This window comes from Vipera berus, assembly GCF_964194415.1.
Source record: "Vipera berus genome assembly, chromosome: 4".
Lineage (NCBI taxonomy): Eukaryota > Metazoa > Chordata > Lepidosauria > Squamata > Viperidae > Vipera > Vipera berus.
In genome coordinates this window covers 16,406,962-16,430,224 of record NC_138206.1, presented here as the reverse complement: position 1 = coordinate 16,430,224, position 23,263 = coordinate 16,406,962, and the positions used below count along the sequence as shown (strand labels likewise).

Below are 23,263 nucleotides of genomic sequence, written 5' to 3'. Positions count from 1 at the left end.
CCCAAAGACACACAGCTGGCTTTGTGTCTAAGGCAGAAATAGAACTCATGTCTCCCAGTTTCTAGTATGATGCCTTAACCACTACACCAAACTGGCCCCCAGTTCTTCTATCATAATGCATTACATAAAATCAGTATTTGCAACAGAGTGCCCACTTGACAGGGAACTCAAGCCAATTCTATCTCTTAGAAGCAATCTGCACATTTTGCATTAATTAAAAATGAATACTAAAGTTCTTTTAAATATTTTACATAAAACCTTAATCAACAGTACACATAGATTTATACATGCATGCAAATCCAGAACGTAACCATTTTGTTCATAAAGTAGGAAACTTTTGATACGTCAATGCCTATCCCACTTGTCAAATCTATATAGAAACTGCATATAGACAATGGTTATCTGTACATCATGCTAACCCTAAACTATAGCTGTGACAAAGGAAGAAAAACTATCTACATTTTCAATACCATGCATTATTCTATTTCTATGTTTCCTTACATATCTTAGCCACAAGTTAACAGGTCCAGATACTTTAATCTTTCCTTATATGGAAGCAGTTCTAGTCCTCTAGTGATTTTACTTGCCCTTTCCTTTCTGGCTGAACACTATCTCCTTTCAGAAATGATGACCAGAGCTACATACAGTACTCCAAGTATAGTCTCACTACAGATTTATGTTAGACCACCCTGGCAGTTTGAGTTTCAATTCCCTTCCTAATGAATCAAAGCATGACATTTAACTTTTTATAAAAGATATACACAAATTTGACATTTCCATTGACCTGTCCTACCCCATTATTCTGAGATCCATTTCCTGTTTGGCCACTGCCAGTCGAAAATTTAGTAATGAATCTGTGAAGTTTTGAACATTGGAAGCTAGCCTGCATCATACTGCATTACCCACAGTGAATTGCATTCTTCTATTTTCAGTTCCCTGCTTCCAATTTACACAGATCCTCTTAAATCTCTTTGCAATTCCTTTATTTTATTACCTTGAAAGGCATGGCATGATAACTAGAAACCTCCCTACTTGTAACTTTGTATCCTTTCTAGACACTGTAAGTTGGTCACAAATTGTTTTACCATCTTTACACATTCTGCCAATTTGACCTCCCTGCTTCTAATTCCTCAGTCTGTTTCTGACCCATGAAAGCCATACTCTTTTCCCATCCAATCAATCTGTTAGGTACCAACTTCAAATAAATACCTGTAACATCTGTATGCCCCCTAACTCTTGGATGCCCTTCTGAATAGAACAGCCAGGGCTTTTTTTCTCATTGAACGCTCAGAACAGAGTTCCGGCACGTTTTTTGGATGGAACCTTGTAGGGTAGGCAAGGTGGGTTGTATAACATGTGTGAGTTCCGGCACCTGTTTCTTTTACAAAAAAAAAAGCACTGAGAACAGCACCCTTGGAAACACCCGTGTTTGGCTTAAAGTGCATCTCTACAAACCCAGACAATATTTGGCTTCTTGATGCTCTCTGGCCTGGCTTGGTTGTTTTCTTGCAGATAAGACAAAACACAAGCACAGTTCAGAAACAACAACAGTTGAATCCTGAACTCCAAGTACCCCCTTTCTACTGGAATCCAAATCATGATTCCAGGGCTGGCGGGGGGAATTCTGGGAGTTGGAGTCCGCCGCTCTTAAAAAGTGCCACCGCGAGGAAGCAAAGCACGGATAATAATAATAATAATAATAATAATAATAATAATAATAATAATAATAATAATAATAATAATAATAATAATAATATAAAGTTGGAAGGGACCTTGGACCAGTCTCTTCTTAAAAACCTCCAGTGTTGGAGCATTCACCACCTCTGGAGGCAGGTTGTTCCACTGGTTAATTGTTCTAACTGTCAGGAAGTTTCTCCTTAGTTCTAGGTTGAACCAAGGCGTCCCTCAGCTTGCAAGGCGGCCCGCCTCCCTGCTTCCCACGAAGCCCGGCTCCCTTCCAGCTACCTGGGAGGATACGTGCAAGGGACGAAGGCGTTCAAGGACCGGCGGCCAAGTCCCCGTGGCGGGGCGCTTTCCGATAAGCCCTTCCTCCAGCCTGGAGGAGTGGCGGAGAGATCGGCTCCGGCATCGGCATCGGCATCAGCAGCAGCAGCAGCGACTTCCGCGGACGCCCTACCCAAAGCCGGGCTGCTGCGCTCTGCCGCCACGGCTGTCGCCGGCCTCCAGGAGCTGGGGTAGTAGCCGCCGCCGCCGCCGCCGCCACCGCCGCCGAGCTCCATCCACCCTTAGCCTCCTTCCGCCGCCATCCTTTCCTCCGCCCGACACAGGCCCAGTCACTCGCCCCGGCGCGCGGTGGGTCTGACAGGGTTCGGGCGCTGGTGTTCGGGGCTCCTCGGACCCCCCGCGAGCCCCACTCGCCGCCCGGGAAGCAGCCAGAGAAGCCCCTCGGGGGGTTGCCGGAGCCAACAGCCGGCAACGCCGCTTTCGTCGCCACGGCAACCAAGCCTCCGGCCCGAAGGGGAGGAGCTTCGGAGAGGGAGGGAGAAGCCCGAGGGCCATCGCCCCAGCCGAGCTTTCTCGCTTGACGCGGAGATTCCGACTCCCAGAATGCCCTGCCTCATCCGAAAGGGAGGCGAATCGAAGCAGGCGCGCTTCTTCTTCTTCCTTGGCCCCTCCCTCGTATTCCCCATTTCCCCCCCTCCCCGCCCCTCCCCCTCAGGGCTTTCTGTCGCTCTTCGGCAGGGGTCTTCAAACTTGGCCCTTTTATGACTTGTGGACTTCAACTCCCAGAATTCCTCAGCCAGCTTTGCTGGCTGAGGAATTCTGGGAGTTGAAGTCCACAAGTCATAAAAGGGCCAAGTTTGAAGACCCCTGCTCTTCGGCAATGCTCTGGTTATTTTGGGCGGGTGACTTCAAAAGACGATCAGGGGATTGGAGGCTAAAACGTACGAGGAACGGCGGCTGGAATTGGGTATGTCTAGTTCAGGGGTAGGCAACCTCGGCTCTTTTATCACTCATGGACTTCAACTCCCAGAATGCATGAGTCAGCTGACTCAGGCATTCTGGGAGTTGAAGTCCATGAGTGATAAAAGAGCCGAGGTTGCCTACCCCTGGTCTAGTTTAATGAAGAGAAGGACGAGGGGGGACATGATAGCAGGGTTCCAATATCTCAGGGGCTGCCACAAAGAGGAGGGAGTCAAGCTATTCTCCAAAGCGCCTGAAAGCAGGACAAGAAGCAACGGATGGAAACTAGTCAAGGAGAGAAGCAACCTAGAACTAAGGAGAAACTTCCTGACAGTGAGAACAACTAACCAGTGGAACAACCTGCCTCCAGAAGTGGTGAATGCTCCAACACTGGAAGTTTTTAAGAGGAGACTGGACACCCATTTGTCTGAAATGGTATAGGGTTTCCTGCCTGAGCAGGGGGTTGGACTAGATGACCTCCAAGGTCCCTTCCAACTCTCTTATTCTATTGTAAGTCAGTTTTTGATTCTTGGTGTCTGCCTGGACAAGTCCCTGCAGGTTTTTTTTTTGGCAAGATCTTTGAAGTGGATGTCATTGCCTGCTTGCAAGGGCTGACAGAGACGGACTGGCCCAAAGTCACTCAGTTGGCTCTATGCGTGGTGGAACTAAAAGTCCCAGTCTCCCAGTTTTTGATCTGGTTCCTTAATCGCTGTGGCAAATTGGCTGGTCATTATCCTTTAGCTAATGTGCAGTTTGAATTTTTTCTGGTGATCAAAATAACAGTTATGTTATGATTTTGTATGTTTTCCCCACACACCTCCTGTGATGCAAAGTTTAATAGATTTTTGTGTTACGGTAAAGACTGGTGCAAGATCAGTATTAATTTGTGCCTTTGAGTCAGCCTTGATTACTTGTGATTACAAAGACAGTTTTCTTGGCAGCTTTTTGGGATGTGGTTTATCATTGCTTCTTTCTAGGAGTGGAGATGAAGACTTGTTCAAAGTTATCCAGCTGGATTCATGGCTAAGACAGGACTAGAATTCAGATTCCTTTGCTCTAAGTCCATACTTTAATCACTAGACCAGGGGTAGGCAACCTTGGTTCTTTTATGATTCATGGACTTCAACTCCCAGAATTCCAGGTTTTCAAAGTAATCTGTTCCATGGAACTGTCTTTTGTAGATTTGGCTGTGTGTGGGCATGATAACTCTGTTAAACAAATGATTTTGTTGTTCATTTTTGGCCTTGATCCAAAATAAAATCAACCACATTCAAATGAGTTCACCTATGGCTTAAATAGGATCTGCTCTGTGTTAGTTATAGTTCCCTTAAAGGTAAAATAATCTGCAGGATTAAATCATGTTATAGTTTATCATTGGCCTCAGGAACAAACTATGTCTGGACTAGATGATGATGATGTTGGAAGGGTCCTTGGAGGTCATCTAGTCCAACCCCCTGCTCAGGCAGGAAACCCTATACCATTTCAGACAAATGGCTGTCCAGTCTCCTCTTAAAAACTTCCAGTGTTGGAGCATTCACCACTTCTGGAGGCAGGTTGTTCCACTGGTTAGTTGTTCTAACTGTCAGGAAATTTCTCCTTAGTTCTAGGTTGCTTCTCTCTTTGGTTAGTTTCCATCCGTTGCTTCTTGTCCTGCCTTCAGGTGCTTTGGAGAATTGCTTGACTCCCTCTTCTTTGTGGCAGCCCCTGAGATATTGGAACACTGCTATCATGTCACCCCTTGTCCTTCTCTTTACTAGACATACCCAATTTCAGCAACCGTTCCTTATATGTTTTAGCCTCCAGTCCCCTAATCGTTTTTGTTGCTCTTCTCTGTACTCTTTCTAGATTCTCGTCATCTTTTACATTGTGATGACCTAAAATCAAGTTTATATAAGGTTATGAAGTCTGGATGTGAAAGGGTTGGCTTTTGGGCTAAGCACATTCCTGAATTCTTAATTCAAGACTCCATTGGCCAGTAGATAGCCTTTTTTTTCAAGGCAATTTGAAACCGTTTGAAAAAATGTTTGTTCTTCCAACTCAGACATGATCTACCCTAATAGATCCACCTCACTGATCTTCCTAAATATATTTTTCATTTGGACTGATTCGATAGTTCATAGTGTCGCACCATGTTCTGCAATGGTAAGGTTTGTGTTGTATTCCTTGATAAAGGCAAATCCTACTTTTAAATGGCATTGTTTATTTCACTCCAAACCACTTCAATTGTTTTGAAAGATTTCTGTTAAAGCTTTATTGGAGCAATTAGGAACAGCAACTGTGCTTGCTTTTTCCTGTTGTTGATGTCGATTCTGTGAAGCTTTCTTGAAACTTATTAAGAATTTTGACATTAACTTCTGCAAAGTCAGGGAAAGTTACCAGATTATTAATAAAAGTAAAACATAGAGACATGTCTTGATAAATTATATGGGAGTGTTGCAATCTTTTAGTCTGGTTCCTAGATGCATCTGGAAATAAGTGCTTGTTCTATTTCATATTTTTATATTAACAAAGGGGGGGAAGTTGGTGTTTTTTTGTAATTCTTTTTGTTTATTATAATTTTATCTGGAGACAAACCAAATTTGAAAAAATTCTGTTTTAAAAGACAAATTTACTTTTTGCTTTTAAGTGTGGACTTTATTTTTCACTCTGTTTTAAGTGACTAAGAGTTCTGGAAATTCTTTTTTTTAATTCTTTTTTTCCTGTCAAAGGATTAGGTGAAAGAGATTTAATTAGTTTCTTCTCAGTTTATCTATCCCTTAAAGTGTCTAATTTCAGCCTTTGCCCATTACATTTTGTTATTCTTTTAGGGAATGTGTTTCATATGATGTTCTGGCATGATATTATTGGCCTCAGAAATTGAAGATATAATGATGATTTTCTATAGAAACAACAAACAAAATATTACATGAACACCCCACAGAAATTTAGTGGAAGTCTATTCCATTGCATTCAGTGGAATTTTAATCTGTACTAAATGCATTCAAGAATTTTCCAAATACAAATTAAGTTAAAGGGAATTCTACAACGAGTATCACTTTCTATGAACTGTTCTAAGGGAATATATGTTTATATGATAAAAAGGCCCAGTAGAAATATTTAAATAACCAAAGCATTTTTAAACCCTAGTTTCAAAAAATAGTTCAATTATATTATCTTTTACTCTAAAAAGAAATGTTTAAAGGGTTATCACAAACATTTGACTTCAAATTTGATGTAGAAACTCTTCCAAAAGCGTATGTTTATATCCCAGAATAGCTTTCTGGAAGCTTTTTTACTTTAAAAAAAAAATCCAGCCCTTTATTATTTTTATAAATAACTCAAAGTGGTAAACATACCTAATAGTCCTTCTTCCTCCTCTTTTTCCCACAGCAGCAACCTTATGAGATGAGTTGGTGTTGGGCTGACAAAGAGTGACTGGCCCAAAGTACCCGTCAGATTTCATGCCTAAGGCAGGACTAGAACTCACACTCTCCTGGTTTCTAACCTGGTGCCTTAACCACTAGATCAAACTGACTCTTTCCAGATATCTTAAAAATTTAGTTTTTGAAATGTCCCAACTACTATGTTGCCTGGGAATTCCGGGAATGGCAGCCCAAACACATCTGGAAGGTGCCAAGCAGTGGTGGGATTCAAATGCTTAAACAACCAGTTCTCTTATTGGATGCAGGCCCGGGCCTCCAAGGCCTAGAACAGACTTCCGGAAGTGGCATCCATGCACTTCCAGCAGGCTGTTCTAGGCCTGGGAGGCGTCCTTCAGGCCTCCCAGGCCTAGAATGGACTTCCGGAAGCAGTGTGCATTCAGCTGGTTCTCCGAACTCAGCAAAATTTAGCTACCGGTTCTGCTGAATCCCATTACTGGTGCCAAGTTTATGTGTGCAAAGTTGTATCCGAAGCATGTGTTAGTATTCCGCACACACCTACCAGTTGGATGCATGAATAGCAATAGCACTTAGACTTATATACCTTTTCACAGTTCTGTATGAAACGGCATATTGGCTTGCAAAATACATTGCAGATTAGAGATCTTGGCTTGCATAGAACAGAGTGAGTATACTTGAGATTAAAATGGGGTTTGGTTTTGCTCATAGTTCACTGTGACAGGATGATTAGCACTGTTCTTACTATGTATAAGAATGCTTCATATGGCAAGGATGTGGCTTAGGCTGGAAACGATATTGTACCCCGTCTTTTCTGTCTTCACATAAAAATTATGTGAAGGCTTTAATTAACTAAAGATAGGATGGGTGGCACAGGTCAGTGTTTATGGAGTATCCAGTAATGCAATAACATCTGGATGACTGTGATTTAAGAGGTGTCATTGGTAAACATCACATGTGAAGCAAAGTGAAAAAGAGAGGGAAAGGAAGACATGCATCTTTGTGAAACTAAGAGAAAAGGGAAAGATGTAATTGATCTGAATGAAGGCGGTCTGGTCTTGGGAAACTTACAAATCTTTTATAAAAAAATTATATGGATGATATGAATGGAAGTAAAAAAAAGGGTATTTGAAACAAGGAAAATAGTCATTCTCTCAGTTCTGAAAATGCAAAGGCTTCTAATTTCTGCTGTTTATTTGTTTGTATGATGTTAGACACTTTGGTCCTATATACAGCAAAAATTAAAGAATATTTTTAATAAAGTTTTGTTTGATTTAATGTTACAGGGCAATTCTACAGCAACTGTAGCGGTGGAGCCCGCAGGTCTAGTAACAAAAAATCTGTCCACGGACAATTTAGAGACAAAAAAGAGTCATGTATCCTGTGATTCTCAAGCTAAACTATTAAGAAAAGAAAAACACTACATGTGTCGTATGTATATTTTTTATTTTAACAACTCTTTCCTATGATTTGTTATTTGAGCCCAAACAACTTATATAATATATATGTGAGATTTCAGGAGTTTGCAACCCATCAATTCAAATCTCTGACAAGATGTTTATAGCCTATATGTTATATGTTATAGACTACTGCTATAAACCTATATGTTATAGGCCAGGAATCCTCAACCTTGGCAACTTTAAGACTGGTGGACTTCAACTCCCAGAATTCCTTAGCCAGCTTTGCTTTTCCTCAGCCCACTTTGAGGACCCCTATTATAGGCCATTGCTAATTCATCAATTGATGGCTTATCTACTTCTTCTTATGCATGACATATCCATCACTGTCATGGCCCCTTGTATAGATTATTTCCCACAATATGGAATTCTTCACATTAAGAAATAAAATACTGCTTTCTCTCATACAATATGTTCCTATCTGCATGCTAGACTTCTGCTCAAGGGCCTATCCATACTGGTATTTGGCAGTGCACTACTTGTGAACTGATCTTTTCAGAGAAAGACACTTAATAGTTATTTTTTTTTACCATGGTGATGAAATAAATGTCATTTTCCAGATCAGTTCATTCTGTTGGAATTCTAATTTGTTTCAAAATGTTTTACATTTAGTAACACTGACATTTACAAGCATATATACGGAAGTATTTGGCTTGTTAACTCAATATTATCTATATCTGCAGATGATTTTCCTTTCCTGCCAGTTATGATTTTTGTAAAAACTGGAGCTTTCATTACAGTCCTTTTCAATTAAAAAAAAATAAAATTCTGTTTTAAAAAGGTTTTGTACAAACAAATCCATTTAATATGGCTAACAAAAGAAAAACCGGGGGAAAAAATTTCACATTGCCTCTTTTAATTATACAATGCATTCTCTTAATTACTGTAACATAGCTGGCAATCTATATGTTTAAAGGGAATTTGCAGAATTCTCTAATTGAATATGCAAGAAGTACTAAGAAAATGATACGGAACATGATGGATGATCACCAGTCTTCTCTAGATTATCTCTCCGATCAGGTACTGGCCAATATTTGCTAAATGGATTTCTTTTTGGGCAACGATAATATGATTGAACTGTTTATAACTAAAATAAAAAAAATTCTAATTAACAGATAAATTGGGCAATTTCTCCATAAACAGTTTGTTATATTGTTGTGGAAAAAAAATATTGTTCTCTCTTATAATGTCTGAAAAAACATAATTCCACCCTTGAAAGGCTATGAAAAAGCCATTCACATCACTGAAAATCTAGATAAGAGCAGGGCTTTTTTTTCTCATAGAACGCTCAGAACGGAGTTCCGGCACCTTTTTTGGATGGAACCTTGTAGAGTAGGCAAGGCGGGTTGTATGACATGTGTGAGTTCCGGCACCTTTTTCTTTTACAAAAAAAGCACTGGATAAGAGTCTTGAAGTTTCTTAAGAATTCTTCAGTTTGACCACAAATAGTTAGATATTTTGATTTTTTTTAAAGTACAGATATGATCTATACAATAAAATATTAGGTGTAATTTACTTAATCAGCCCTAATTTAGATTATTATTAATTTAGGTTATTAACTGATTGGAGAGTCAATGCATGCCAAAATTCAAGTCTGGTCACAAGGGACATGAGTCTCGTGAGGCAAGCAAGTTTTCGAAAACCCAGACTGCCAACATACAGGTGTCCTTGACTTAAAACAGTTCATTTAGTGACCGTTCAGAGTTACAACGGCGCTGAAAAAACTGAACACTTGCAACTTGCAGCCTCCTGATGGTCGTGTGATTAAAATTCAGATGCTTGGCAACTGACTCGTATTTATGACGATTGCAGTGTCCTGGGGTCACCTTTTGCAACCTTCTAACAAGTAAAGTCAATGGGGAAGCCAGATTCCCTTAACAACCACGTTAGTAATTTAGCAACTGCAGTGGTTCACTTAACAACTGTGGCAGTAAAGGTTGTAAAATGGGGGCAAAATTCACTTAGCAACAGAAACTTTTGGCTCAATAGTAGTCATAAGTCGAGGACTACCTGTAATGAGGATTCAGATAGAACAGGAAGTGATACAAGAAAAGGCAGTCTTGAATCACATTAATTGCTGTTGTCCTTTTTAGAACTCCACTCTTGTACATGCTGTCATAGCAGGCTGAAAGAAAACTTTCAGAGGCAATAACAGTAGCACTTATATACCAGTTCACAGTGCTGAGCGGTTTACAGAGTCAGCATGTTGCCCCCAACAATCTGGGTCCTCATTTTACCGACTTTGGAAGGATGAAAGTCTGAGTCAACCTTGAGCCAGTCAAGATCGAACTGCGGGCAGTCGGCAGAATTAGCCTGCAACAACTGCATTCTAACCACTGCGCTGTCATGGCTGAATGGAACTTCCTAATGGAAGTTTACCTCAGAACAAAGAGGAACTTTAGCGAACAGGGGGCCTCTACTGCAGACGCAATTCCAACCTGCCACCAGCCCTCCCCAAGATATTTCGATTTTCAAAAAAGTTTGCACTCCTGACCAAACTGCACACATGCTATTATCTGTGAGAAAAAGAACAACCAGAAAAACAGGAGAAAGATAAAGCAAACCATTGTGATCTGTGGATCTTTTTTTATTATCTCCAACAATGGAGCCCCTTTACTATTTCAAAATCTTTTTTTCAATAGAATAAGGAGGGGCTCCTGACTGGAAAATAGCCCTCAAATTCTTGCCTGCAAGTCCTTTGGTTTCTCATGGCATTCCCCTGGATTGTGGTGCACATCTGTATATCTGAACATGCCAACTTTTGTTGCAAAGACATGATTGGAAAATTCCTCTCATCTATTTTCTTGAGCCAATGAAATGCAACGAAAGTTCTAAAACACAATGCCTTAAGGTGCTGCTTTCAAATATTTAGCTTTTTAAAATCTTGGAGCTGACTTTTTATGCTCAAGAAGTACAAAAAAATCACTTTTTGTGGGGTTACCCTAACCAGTCTGCCATATTCATAACAACGTATTGCCCTTTTTGTGCAATAGAGTTTTCCTCCAATAAATTAACTTCAGCACAGGAATTATTTAATTTCAGTTGGCTCACATCTAGTATTAGCATTACAAAGCAATGACCAAAGGAATATACTATTGAATACCTCCACATGTTGAAGATTTTTAAACATTTCTCTTTTTGCATATGCAGATTAATGAACTTATGAGCCGAGTTATGCAATTAAATACAGACATGTCCAGAAAACCAATTGATGTATTTCCCCATCGAGCAGTCCAGTCTCATGGTAAAAGTTTTTATTAATTCCTGCTTAGATTTTACAGTATTTACTGTAATACGTATTGAACTATAAGACCACATGTTTCTACCATAAAAGAGATAACATCCGATAGAGTGGCTTTTACTGCATTAACATTTTTAAAGTCTGATTGTTGGGAAAGTCAAACAGTTTTTATTACCCTTTTTGAAGTTTGACGGTTGCTTGTTTCATTCTGAATAGGTCACAAATGCCTGCTCACTCTCTGGAATACAGTAAGAATTTATGGGTCAAATCACCTATAGCTAATTTTGGAAAAGGGAGCAGAGTAAGATGATTATTAATATTTTACTAATCACCAATACAGCCCCCTACTTTAAATTTCAATTTACGCCATGCACATGGATCTGAAGCCTTGGCAACTTTAATATATGATGTGATTGAGCAATAGCCTAGGACAGCGATGGCGAACCTTTTAGAGACCGAGTGCCCAAAAAAAGTCTCTTATGGGGCCACATGCACCCTGCAGGCCGCAGGTTGGACATGCCTGATTTAGAGCTTTGATAACATCATTTTTTGTAATGAAACAAATCCAAATCTTTCTTGAATATAGGAGTCAGAACAGTTACAGAACTTCTTGGCTTCTGAAGATTTCCACCTATCATAACTAGCCAGAATCCTTTTAACTTGGGGAGAAAAGAATAGTTCTGTCAGTGGAATGAAATAAAAATCACCCCACATCTCTCAGATCTATTGTACAGGGAAATCCATGTTCAAGAGTTGCAATATTGAACAAATAACTGGCATGAAGGATCTCCTTTATTTAACTAAAACATCCCCTTGTAATGTTGTCCTGTAGGTTTAGATTGCAGTGATATTAAAGATACCATTGGCTCAGTTACAAAAACTCCAAGCGGTTTATATATAATCCATCCGGAAGGAGCAAGTTATCCCTTTGAGGTAATATTGATTTTTCATATTTACTATTTGCTTGAATTTTTTTCGCCTTAGGACAGCTTATCCACAGGAAACCTGACCAAGGTTGATTCAATTAATACCGTGTTCTGGCTTCTCAGAATGCTAGACAAGTTCACACAGTTCACAGGCTGAGTTCACACAACTCACTGGGCTAAAAAGGGTTTAGCCATAAAAAGCTCAGTGGCAAAGTTAGGCAAAATTTTGGAAAATCCCCAAAAGAGGAACATTATTTTGTATGGAACTGTAATTTTGACAAATCAAAACAATAGGACCTCATGATATCTGGAATCGTAAGCCTGTCTTTCCCACCCTTTGCTCACCTGTCCATCAACAGAAAGCTCATGGAGAAAAAAGTATTTTCTTTGATAGATGTTAAGCGTTAGCTACTTTATGATTTATGACAAAACAGACTAAGAACAGAACTGCACATAAAACAGTTCCAGAGTTCTAAGCTGCTCTGTCAACCATCCACCCTTCTTGGGCCTATCCCACCACTGTTGCTTACAAAATGAGTGACTGATAAAAAACTAAGAAAATGTGCTTTTAATTCAGCACATTGATGAAACTATGCAGGAAACTTCATAGAGAAAACGCAGCATAAAAAGTGAGCTGTTATATAGCAATAGCAATAGCACTTAGACTTATATACCTTTTCATAGTGCATTGCAGCCCACTCTAAGCAGTTTGAATTTTCGAACAAGCATACTTTTAAATCATTTGCATTTTTTCCTCAAAGGCATTCATGGATTTTTCCCCCCTATGAGTTAAAATGCACGGAATGTTTCAGCATACACTGGAATACTTTCAGAAAGGACAAATACTTTCAGAAAGGAGTACTTTCAACCACGGTTAACTTTTTCCCAACTCTTAGAAATTAATACCAGTGTCTACAAAAATCAGAGTCATCAAATAAGTAGAAATACTTAGTTAAAAGAATGGATGTAGATCAGAAAACAGTGGAAAACATGACAGATAATAAAATGAGGAATAAAATTTCAAGTTTCAGAGAGATTAAAACCAAGAAGTAAGTGTGTGTATGTGTGTGTGTGTGTGTGTGTGTGTGTATGTATGTGTGTAGATAGATAGATAGATAGATAGATAGATAGATAGATAGATAGATAGATAGATAGATAGATAGATAGATAGATAGGTCTCCTGTTTTAAACACCAAAGAAATTATACTCCTAAACATGTAGCAGAAAAAACACTCCTCCCCCCATATGACATCAAACAACAAAATACTTACAATTAAGGTATTATGCTACCTTTGTGTGCTGCTCCAAATTGTTAAAATTATTTTACACTGTAGCAGCCCATGAAAATTTTCTTGCCTGCTTCTAAAATTAAAGATGCAACCACATTTTATTTTACTGATCCAGTAACCATGGATCACGATATTCCTTTTCTAAATAGAGAAAATTATGCAGAATATACTTTCAAAGCCATTTTTAAATAATTTTAAAGTTTTTTTTTAAAAGAAACCTCTTGTTTATTTTGTTTGAAGTTTCAGGGTCTGCTTTTTTTTTACATTGCAGATAAAATTTTATTTTTTAAGAAAAGCTTATGACTCTTGATAAAATTTGTTAGTCTGAATACGCTACGAGACTCTTACTGATTCTCAATTGCATGCAAAACATAAGATCCAACTTCCTACACATTCACATTCCATATGGACATGAGAATTAATTTTGTTTCATTTAGGCGAAAAAATCCATATGCTGGATTTTTAACTTGTTTTGTTAAAAAATATGATTTATTAGATTCATGAGGCAAGTTTTCACTGAGACCACCAGTTGGATTATTGAGGATCTTTAATTTTATCCCCATGCTAAGCAAGCTTTGAATTAGGCTAGGTTGAAAAAGAAAGACCGGCCTCAAATCACTTGGTGAGAGTGGAAGTCAATCTACATTTCCTCTGTTTTAACCCTTCACACTGATGGGTTAACTGATGCATTACACTGCTGATTACAGGATTCTTCCCCTGCCTTTCATCATTTTAGGTTTTGTGTGAAATGGATTTTAGAGGAGGGGGATGGACAGTGATTCAGAAGAGAACTGAAGGAGCAGTTGAGTTTCAAAGGACATGGTCGGAATATTTGGATGGATTTGGTGACCTTTCAGGTATCCATTTATTATTCATGCTACACCTCTTCCTAGTTACTCCACTGTACCTCAGGGTACAGTCTATTTCTGAAAGTTTGCATGCAAACACCTGTAATTGCGTAATTTTAACGAAAAGCTTACACCAGAAGGATTTGCAAAAAAATAAATAAATCCTCCATCAGTAAACATTTTGTGTCAAAGCATTGAAGATTATTGTAAAGTCGCGTGCTTCACATAGAGACGGACACAGAGCTGGGGTAAAGATGAGTTTATTCTGAACAGAACGAACTGGGGAAACAGGGAAGCCTGGCGTCTATTTGTACCTGCCCAGGTGGATGGCATCCAATCAGTTCAAACCTGGGCTTCCTGCCAGTGCAGGTGACAATGGGTGTAGATCCTGGCTTCCCACCAGGCTGACCATGCCTGGGGCTGTCAACAGCTTAAGTCATTAGGCTTATCCTGAGTGAGCAGTTATCGCCCTGAGCTGTCCAGCCCCTCTGCTGATCTGCACCATCAGCCTCCTGCTGTGCTGTCCTTTGTGTATGCTGGGAGGCATACACTGCACCCCTTCCCCCATAGTGAGGATGATCCTCTGTTGTTCCTTCTTAACTGTATACAGCTTATTTACAATTTTTACATTTAACCCTCCAGATTCCTCCTCCCCCCAGGCTTAATAGCGAACATAATCACTGAGGTAGCTGTGCGTCCTGTTTGATCTTCTTAGGCTTGGCTCTGTAGTGGTTTCGGTTCTGCTTCCTGTTCCTTGGTCTGGTTGTGTTGGTCTGATTTGTGTGTGTGCATGTGTTTCTGTGTTGGCTCTTTGTGATCTGCTGCCCTCAGGCTCTTGCCTACTTTCCCTGTCAGCTCCCTGCCAGGCAGATGGATGCCCCCAAACCCTTCCTGCTGTTCTTCTGGGTGACTGTGACTGTGGCTGTGTGTGTGTTTGTGTTTGTTCTGCCTCCTCCCTTGCTGTTTCCATTGATTATCCACCCGTCCTCTCAGGGGCTCTCTTCCTTAATTGATCTAAGTGTCTCCTCCACAGGAGTCCCCCCTCCACCCTTACTCTGTAGGAGAGGGGGCCTGTCCGTTCCACCACTTCACCTGGCACCCATGGATGGCCTGTGCTGTAATTTCTGGCCCAGATCTGCTCCCCTATGTTGAAATTGGTTTTGAGGGTTGGGGGTTCTGTGTCTGCTGATACCCTGTCTGGGTGGAGTCTGTCTAACGTAGTTATGAGGCGTCTGCCCCACCTGAGCTCCGCTGGGCTCTTTCCTGTGGCTGTGCAGGGTGTTGCGTGTTGATGGAGGAGGAATGTGGCCAGTCTCTGTTTCCAGTCCCCTTGTACTATTCGTTTGAGTGCATCCTTGGTAGTCCGCACGAACCTCTCTGCCAACCCGTTACTGGCAGGGTGAAAGGGCGCTGAAGTGGCATGCCTAATCCCCAAGGTCCTCAGGAACACTTGGAAATCCGAGGAGGTAAATTGCGCTCCGTTATCAGATACTACTACATCTGGTAGCCCATGTGTGGCAAACACTCCCCTTAGTGCCTGTATTGTGCCCGCTGATGTCATGTTGGACACAGGTACCACCTCTAACCACTTAGAGTGACTATCCACGATGACTAAGAAGGTGTGTCCCTGAAATGGCCCTGCATAATCTATATGGACCCTGGACCAGGGGGTGTGAGTTTGTTCCCACTTGTGGACTGGAGCGTGTGCCTGCTCTGGGCGAGACCTTTGGCATGTGTAACATCCTGCTACCAACCCCTCTATCTCTTTATCCAACCCAGGCCACCACAGGTAACTCCTGGCCAGAGCCTTCATCCTTACCACTCCCGGATGACCCTCGTGAAGGGACTGAAGGACTTTCTCCCTACGTTTTGTGGGGATGATGACCCTGCTCCTCCACAACAGGCAGCCTTTATGGGTTGAGAGCTCCTGCCGCCGCGTAAAAAATGCTGTGAACTCAGGTCCCGGTGACTTGTCCTGCCACCCGCTGCTAACCCAGGACTGAATTCTGCTAAGAATCTTATCCCTGGGAGTTTCGGCTGCTATGTCGCTAGCGTCTAATGGGCACTCAGCCAGCTCCTGTATTGCTAATATCTGATTAGCAGGAGCGGGATCCGGTCCAGCCTCCTTTAGGGGAAGTCTGCTGAGTCCGTCGGCGTGTCCCATTTCCTTTCCTGGTCTATGGATTAGCTTACAGGAGTATGCTGAAAGAAAAATGGACCAACGGAGCATCCTTGGTGAAAGGATCTGTGGCGTTTGCTTCTCCGTGGTGAATAATCCCAGCAGGGGCTTGTGATCCGTGTAAATGAGGAACTCCCTCCCGTACAGGTAGTCGTGGAACTTTTTTACCCCCGCGACCACTGCCAGTGCCTCCTTATCTATCTGCGCGTAGTTTCTCTCCACCGCTGACAGGGTCCGGGAATAGTATGCTATGGGAGCCTGCGAGCCGTCCTCCCTTAAGTGGCTGAGGACTGCCCCTATCCCATAAGGGGATGCATTGCACGCTAGGCAGATGGGCTGGTCCTCCCTGAAGTGAGTGACCGTTGCATCCCCGGCTAGCATGTTCTTAAGGGTCCTGAACGCGCTTGTGTGTGTGTCAGTCCAGTCCCAGGGTGTTTGTTTGTCCAAAAGCCTGTGCAAGGGCTCCGCGATGGTCGCCTTGTGCGGCAGGAATGTATGATAAAAATTTAAGAGACCAAGGAACACTTGCAGCTCCGCTTTGTTTTTGGGAATTGGGGCTTCCTTGATAGCCCTCACCTTGGAGGCTGACGGGTGGATGCCCTGCGCGTCTATCCTGAATCCCAGAAACTCCGTCTCCGTAACCCCAATTTTACACTTGTCCCTTTTCAGTCTTAGACCCACATCCCTAAAACGACCGAGTACCGCTCTTAGCCGTGATGCCAGGACGTCCTCCGAGCTGGCCGCTATAAGGACGTCGTCAAAATACGGGCAAACCCCGGGGATTCCCTTTAGCGTTTTTTCCATGACTTCCTGGAAAATCCCCGGAGCTACGTTCACCCCGAATTGCAGTCGGTTTACCCGGAACGCTCCTTTGTGGGTGATGATGGTCTGGGCCCTTGCTGCCTCGGGGTCTACCGGCAGCTGCTGATAAGCCTGGGCAAGATCTAATTTCGCGAATACCGCCCCACCTTGCAGGGATGCCAGGATGCTGCTTACGGCGGGAACCGGGTACGAATGCGCACTTAACGCCCGGTTAATTGTCCCCTTATAATCTGCGCAGATTCTAATGTCCCCATTTGCCTTTAACGGGGTAACTATGGGGGTCTCCCAGTCCGCCCCATCTACCGGCGTCAGCACCCCCTGTCCCACTAACTTATCCAATTCCTGCTCAATCTTATGCTTGAGCGCAAAGGGAACTCTCCTCGCCTTCATCCTGACCGGTGGGACTAGGGGGTTTAATTTAAAAGAAATCGGGGGCCCGGTGTACTTCCCCAACCGTTCGTCGAAGACATCCGCGAACTCCCTGCAGATGCCCTCCAGGGAGGTGTGGCTCTGCGTTTGGTGGATCCCGGTGATCCCAATGCCCAACGCCCTGAACCATCCTAGCCCCACAAGGCTGGTCCGTTGCCCTTCGATGAATCTGCTCAACTTCCCCTTAAACCCTTCGTAGTGGACCGTCACCGACGCCTCCCCCCTGACTTTAATTGGAGAGTTCTGGAAGTCTGAGAGGGTCAGTTTGGATGGCCTCAGGGGAACCCGCTGGCCGCTCCGCTTGCAGATCTCGCTGAAAGTCTGCGCGGAGATAATGGATACGGCTGACCCAGAGTCAAGTTCCATTACGCAGGGGACCCCTTGAATTTTAACCCTCAGTTTGATTTTTGGAATAAGGGGTGGGTGTCCCCCGGTTTCGCAAACAGCCGACCGTCCTGCCGTGTGGCTAACCGTAAACCTCGGCGGCCGCTCCCCTGTACCTGTGGCCAGCTGGAAGTCCACCTCCACCTCGTGTAGACTGTCCCTCGGCCGGCTCCGACAGACCGCCGCGATGTGGCCGGTCTTCCCGCACGCTCTGCACTTCGCCGACTTGAACCGGCAGGTAGACCGGGGGTGCTGTCCTCCGCAGCTGGCGCAACGGGTAGATCGGTTGGGGTTGTCCTGCGTCGGTTCCTGAGCTGCCGATGGGGGGTTCGTCCACAGCTAGCAGCGTTTTCCGGAGCAGGACCCCACCCTCGTCGCCAGTGTAAAGTCGCGTGCTTCACATAGAGACAGACACAGAGCTGGGGTAAAGATGAGTTTATTCTGAACAGAACGAACTGGGGAAACAGGGAAGCCTGGCGTCTATTTGTACCTGCCCAGGTGGATGGCATCCAATCAGTTCAAACCTGGGCTTCCTGCCAGTGCAGGTGACAATGGGTGTAGATCCTGGCTTCCCACCAGGCTGACCATGCCTGGGGCTGTCAACAGCTTAAGTCATTAGGCTTATCCTGAGTGAGCAGTTATCGCCCTGAGCTGTCCAGCCCCTCTGCTGATCTGCACCATCAGCCTCCTGCTGTGCTGTCCTTTGTGTATGCTGGGAGGCATACACTGCAATTATTGGCTGAGTTGCACAAATTTACAAAAGATACATGCCAACCTTATTTATATTTAGATATCCTGTAGGTATTGATACTTATTTATTTTTATTTTTTGAAAAAGGCCATGCCAGAACTGTTGCTGTACTAATGTGATACAATGTTTATGCATTTAGTAACACATTCCTCCCTCCCTTGGACTTTAGAGAAGAAGCCAGCCTAATGTATCTAGTAATTTTTTCTCAGCTCCCGAGATCTCCCAATTCTGATGACAAACGAGTGATGGGCAGGTTGATGTTCTGCAGACAAACCTTTGAACTTCAGATCCTTAGAATTGTTTAATGTTAGTTTTAGAGCAAGCCGAGAACATGAGCAAGGATAAGGGTTTTTCAAGTCTATATTTTGTTGTTGTTTTTTAATAGGGGAATTTTGGCTTGGCCTCCGAAAGATTTTCCACACAGCAAACCAGAAAACAACCAGTTTCATGCTTTATATAGGCTTGGAGTCTGAAGATGACATGTATGCGTACGCATCGTATGACAGCTTTTGGCTAGAGGATGAAATGTGCTCCTTTAAAATACATCTAGGACGTTATTCTGGAAATGCTGGTAAGATTTGGATGCCCAAACAGTTGTCTTTCCAAAGCAAGTTTCTACAAATGGGAAAATGGGGCAATGAATAATGTCTGTGGTTGCACTGGATATTCTAAAACCAAATTACAAAGAAAGAATACACCTGGATCCTTTTAACCCAACTCTTTATGTTACATTGGCCAAATGGCATCTAGTTTTATGCTCTTTGATTAAAAAAAAAGTCCACGGGCCATTCCCAGAATAAATTATTCTGTCAGCTATACGTAAATGGCTAAAATTAAATCAAGTTGCTGTCATTGGAGAAAGTGAGATCTGGCCCCTGATTCCCTGCTGCAATCTGCAAAATTGTTCATATTCCAATTATTTTTTGTTTTATTTATTTTTTTGGTGCTTTCAAGTCACTCTTGATTCTTGGTGACAGCTTGGACTAGTCCCTGCAGTTTTCTTGGCAAGATTTTGGGATGTGGTTTGCCATTACCTGCTTAGCGACCATTTCACTTAACAACTGAATTGCTGGTCCCTTTGTATTTATTAAATGAGACTATCTGTAAATTAAATTTATATGCCACCTGATTTCTCCCAGTTTGTCTGGGAGGTTTATAAATTGTAAAAACTTAAAAGCAAAAAAAAAAGATACCAGTGCAAAACAAAACAAAAGGAGCAAAGATGGCAGCGATAACAAGAAAAGAGGTTTCAATCATGCTCATGAAAGGCCTGGGCAAAGAGCCAGGTCTTCAAGGACTTTCAAAGGCCCAGTACGATGGGGAGGGGTCTTCAAACCTTGGCGGGAGGAAACTCAATCCAGAAGGCAGGACCTCCTACAGCAAAAGTTTCTGGGGTTCTGATGTTATTGTTTAATTGAAGGAAGCCAGAGTGCACAAACCCTGCCAGACTAGATTGGCCAGGCAGATATTATAATAGGTGGTCTCTCAAGCCCTCTGTGCCAGGGGTCCCCAACCCCCAGTCCATGGAACAGTACCGGGCCACGGAATGCCAGGAACCAGGCCACAGAAACAGGCAAAGCCCCATCCACGAGATGCAGGCAGCACATAAAACCACGCACCCGCCAGTCCGTGGAAAAACCTCTCCATGGAACTGTCCCTGGTGCCCAAAAGGTTGTGGACCTCTGCTCTATGCCCTCTTTAGAGGTAGTGAACAAAATCTTGAATTGCATCCAGAAGCAACCAGTGGGGGGGGGAGGGAGGACAGAGAGAAAGGGAGGGAGGGAGGGAGGAAGAGAGTGAGAGAGAGAGTCTCCAACTTGCACCTAATTTTTTTAAAAAAATTAATTCCATTTATATCCCGCCCTTCTCCAAAGACTCAGGGCGGCTTACAAGCTTAGCAGTAGCCTTCATTCTATGTATATGCCTGCTTATTAGGGCTTTCACACGCCCCCCAAGCGGCATTATTACAAAGTCAGCTTAATTGCCCCCAACAATCTGGGTCCTCATTTTACCTACCTCGGAAGGATGGAAGGCTGAGTCAACCTTGAGCCTGGTGGGATGCGAACCTGCACTAATTGCAGGCAGCTGGTGTTACTTAAGGAGGCATTAGCCCACTGCTCCACCAAGGCTCTAATATAGCACAATGTGTCCTGGCAATATTTTATTTTCTTCCATGTCCTTATGATGTTGCCTTCATCTTGTGCACAGCCTATAGAGAAGCAGCCTAATATCTTTAGCTGTACGAGTGTTCAAGGAAAGAATGAGGATGTGTAAATCTGGTTTTCTCATCAATTCTCTTGAAGAGAAACCAAGTCCCTTGACGGCCAGACACCGGGAAGAGAGAAAATAGAGCCAGGATAGGATTTGGCAACGAGGGCAACAAGTTTCATGCTGGTAGCTTTCTGCTGACTCAAGGGTTGTGGGATGATGCTCTATATTGTTGGCAAGCAGTTCAATTCTGCAATGGGGTAAGAACCCTTGGTTGCATAACTTCTGAGTTGTTCCTGCTGTTCATTTGTAACAGCAATTAACAGAGACTCTTTTGATTTCTCTGAGTGTTTGATTTGCAGATGATTATGACTCTCATTAATTCCAAATACTTGTGGAGAAGTAAATTGAATGATCTTAACCATCGTTCCCTCCTTTTTTTCCTTTTTCTTTTCTTTTTTTGTTCCTGCTTAGGTGATGCGTTTCGAGGATATAGAAAAGAAGATAATCAGGATACATTACCTTTCAGTACCTTTGATGTGGATAACGATGGTTGCAATCCAGCCTGCGCTCTCCAAGAACCACCTGTCGAGAGCTGCAGTAACTTTAGTGAGAAAACAGGCTGGTGGTTTAACCAATGCGGTCTTGCAAATCTTAACGGTGTCCACCGGTTCACAAGGAAGTTACTGGTATCGGGTATCCAGTGGGACACCTGGAAGATTGATAACAAGCCAGTTAAAATTAAATCCGTGTCAATGAAGATCAGAAGAAGATACTTCAGATAACACGAAAATATCATTACAATCCAGGAATTAGGCTGTCTAATAGCTCTTCTCGGTCTAATATGCATAAGATTTCAGTATAGCAATTTATTGAAAGGTTGGAGGCATTATGCACATTGCATTATTTTGCAATTACATTCTTCGGGACAATGTAATTACATTTCCATGCATTTGTTGATATATTACTGCCCTGCTGAATACATTCATGACTTACTGTTTTAACATGCCATTAATGGATTGGAAAGCTATAAGCAGGTTAATTCTAATTCCATTCCTTTGCTACTGCTGATTGTAATGTATTGGGCTTGTTTTGTTAACACCACGTGGTATTGCTGGGAGGCTGTTTGAGCAGGGAAGCTAGCTAACGGCTCCCAGATCCTCAGACAACCCGTCTCCAGCGCTGCTATTGGTTGCCCCTAGGGCGGCAATAGGTTGCTTCAAACCTATTGGCCGCCGCCTAGGGGCCAGGGTATAAATTGCTGCATCTGCAGCCCTGTTCTCTAGTTCAGATCCTGCAAGCAATAAACCACGATCTTTGCTGAACTCACTCGCCTCGTCTTCATTCCTGCGCAACGAATCCAGTACACAACACTGATAATCTCTTCTTTTCCTTTAGACTGGTCAGCAGACCTGCAAATTTAAAATCCCAGCATTAATTTAAGAGAAGGGCTAAGCAAGGATTATAATTGCACAAGCAATTGTAGTAAATCAGTGAAGGTAGTAAACAACATGGCTGGATGAGATATGCTTTTTATTTTTTAGTGAATGATGAAAACAGGCAAATAATCCTCAACATGGTTAAATATCTGACTGTGCAAAAATAAAACTCAGACTGTGGTTTTGTTTTTGTTTTTTAGAGAAAAGAGAAGGTAGTCCTCCTTTAGCAACTGTTCATTGTTATGAGTGATGAACAGATAACGTTGGGACTGACCCTTGCATTTATGGCCTTTGCAGGTCTGTAAAGCAAAGGAAAGTTGAAGTAAGATCATAAGCAAAGTTGTGGGTTCACTTAGTGACCACTTTGCTTAACAAACAAATTGCTGGTCCCAGCTGGGGTCATTAAATGAAGACTACTGGGGAAAAGGCTTTCTATCTACCTGATTTGAGGCTGCTTATTTGAAAGGGGGAAAAAAAGCTTTTTTGCAGTACAGGTGTTCTATTTACATTGTTAATATCTGGAATCTTTTTTCTTTAACAAATGCTTTCTTACAACCTTTTAAAATAAACACTATCACTTGGAGTTTCTGTCATGTGGCACTGTTAAGAGAAAAAAGCACAGCTCTGTGATCATATTACAATCCTATAGTTAACAATCCTGACTTACTGAAACCGGTTGCCTGTACACTAGACTCTATCCTAAAATAACTACCAGGACTGGATTCATGCAACATACCTGGCTTCCAGGTGGAGTGAAGAATGGGTATAAAAAATGTCTATCTGCTTTCTAATATGCTATTCAGAATTTTTCAACTTGTTTCCAAGATGAAAACTCTCAGAATTCCCCCAAATCATTGGCTGGAATTTTGGAGTTCTTTTATTAGAACATTTGGAGAGGTTATGTTAGAGGCAGTTGTTGTAACATAATGGACATTTTTTCCCCCTATTTGGTCCCTTTTCTCCATGCTAACTTTAATTGTAATGAGAGC

The 23,263-nt window shown here is 42.4% G+C and overlaps 2 protein-coding genes across 2 annotated transcripts in view; one reads left to right on the top strand and one right to left on the bottom strand.

Annotated features, from left to right (window-relative positions):
* The window catches only part of CEP126 (centrosomal protein 126), a gene marked incomplete at its 5' end in the record, with an annotated part of 32,270 nt that extends 30,030 nt beyond the window's left edge, over window positions 1-2,240 (bottom strand). Inside the window, one exon of the mRNA XM_081326209.1 lies at window positions 1,966-2,240. Within this exon, the coding sequence (XP_081182335.1) occupies window positions 1,966-2,240 (275 nt within the window). The remainder of the gene's footprint in view (window positions 1-1,965) is intronic.
* A 2,728-nt stretch (window positions 2,241-4,968) lies between these two features.
* Window positions 4,969-22,014, top strand: ANGPTL5 (angiopoietin like 5; the record flags this gene model as incomplete). Its single annotated transcript, XM_081326220.1, has 8 exons — window positions 4,969-5,067; window positions 7,589-7,733; window positions 8,676-8,779; window positions 10,910-11,003; window positions 11,833-11,933; window positions 13,952-14,072; window positions 19,013-19,198; window positions 21,310-22,014. 8 exons carry the CDS (start codon window positions 4,969-4,971, stop codon window positions 21,618-21,620), a joined length of 1,161 nt encoding a protein of 386 aa, XP_081182346.1. The 3' UTR covers window positions 21,621-22,014.
* Window positions 22,015-23,263: the final 1,249 nt, after the last annotated feature.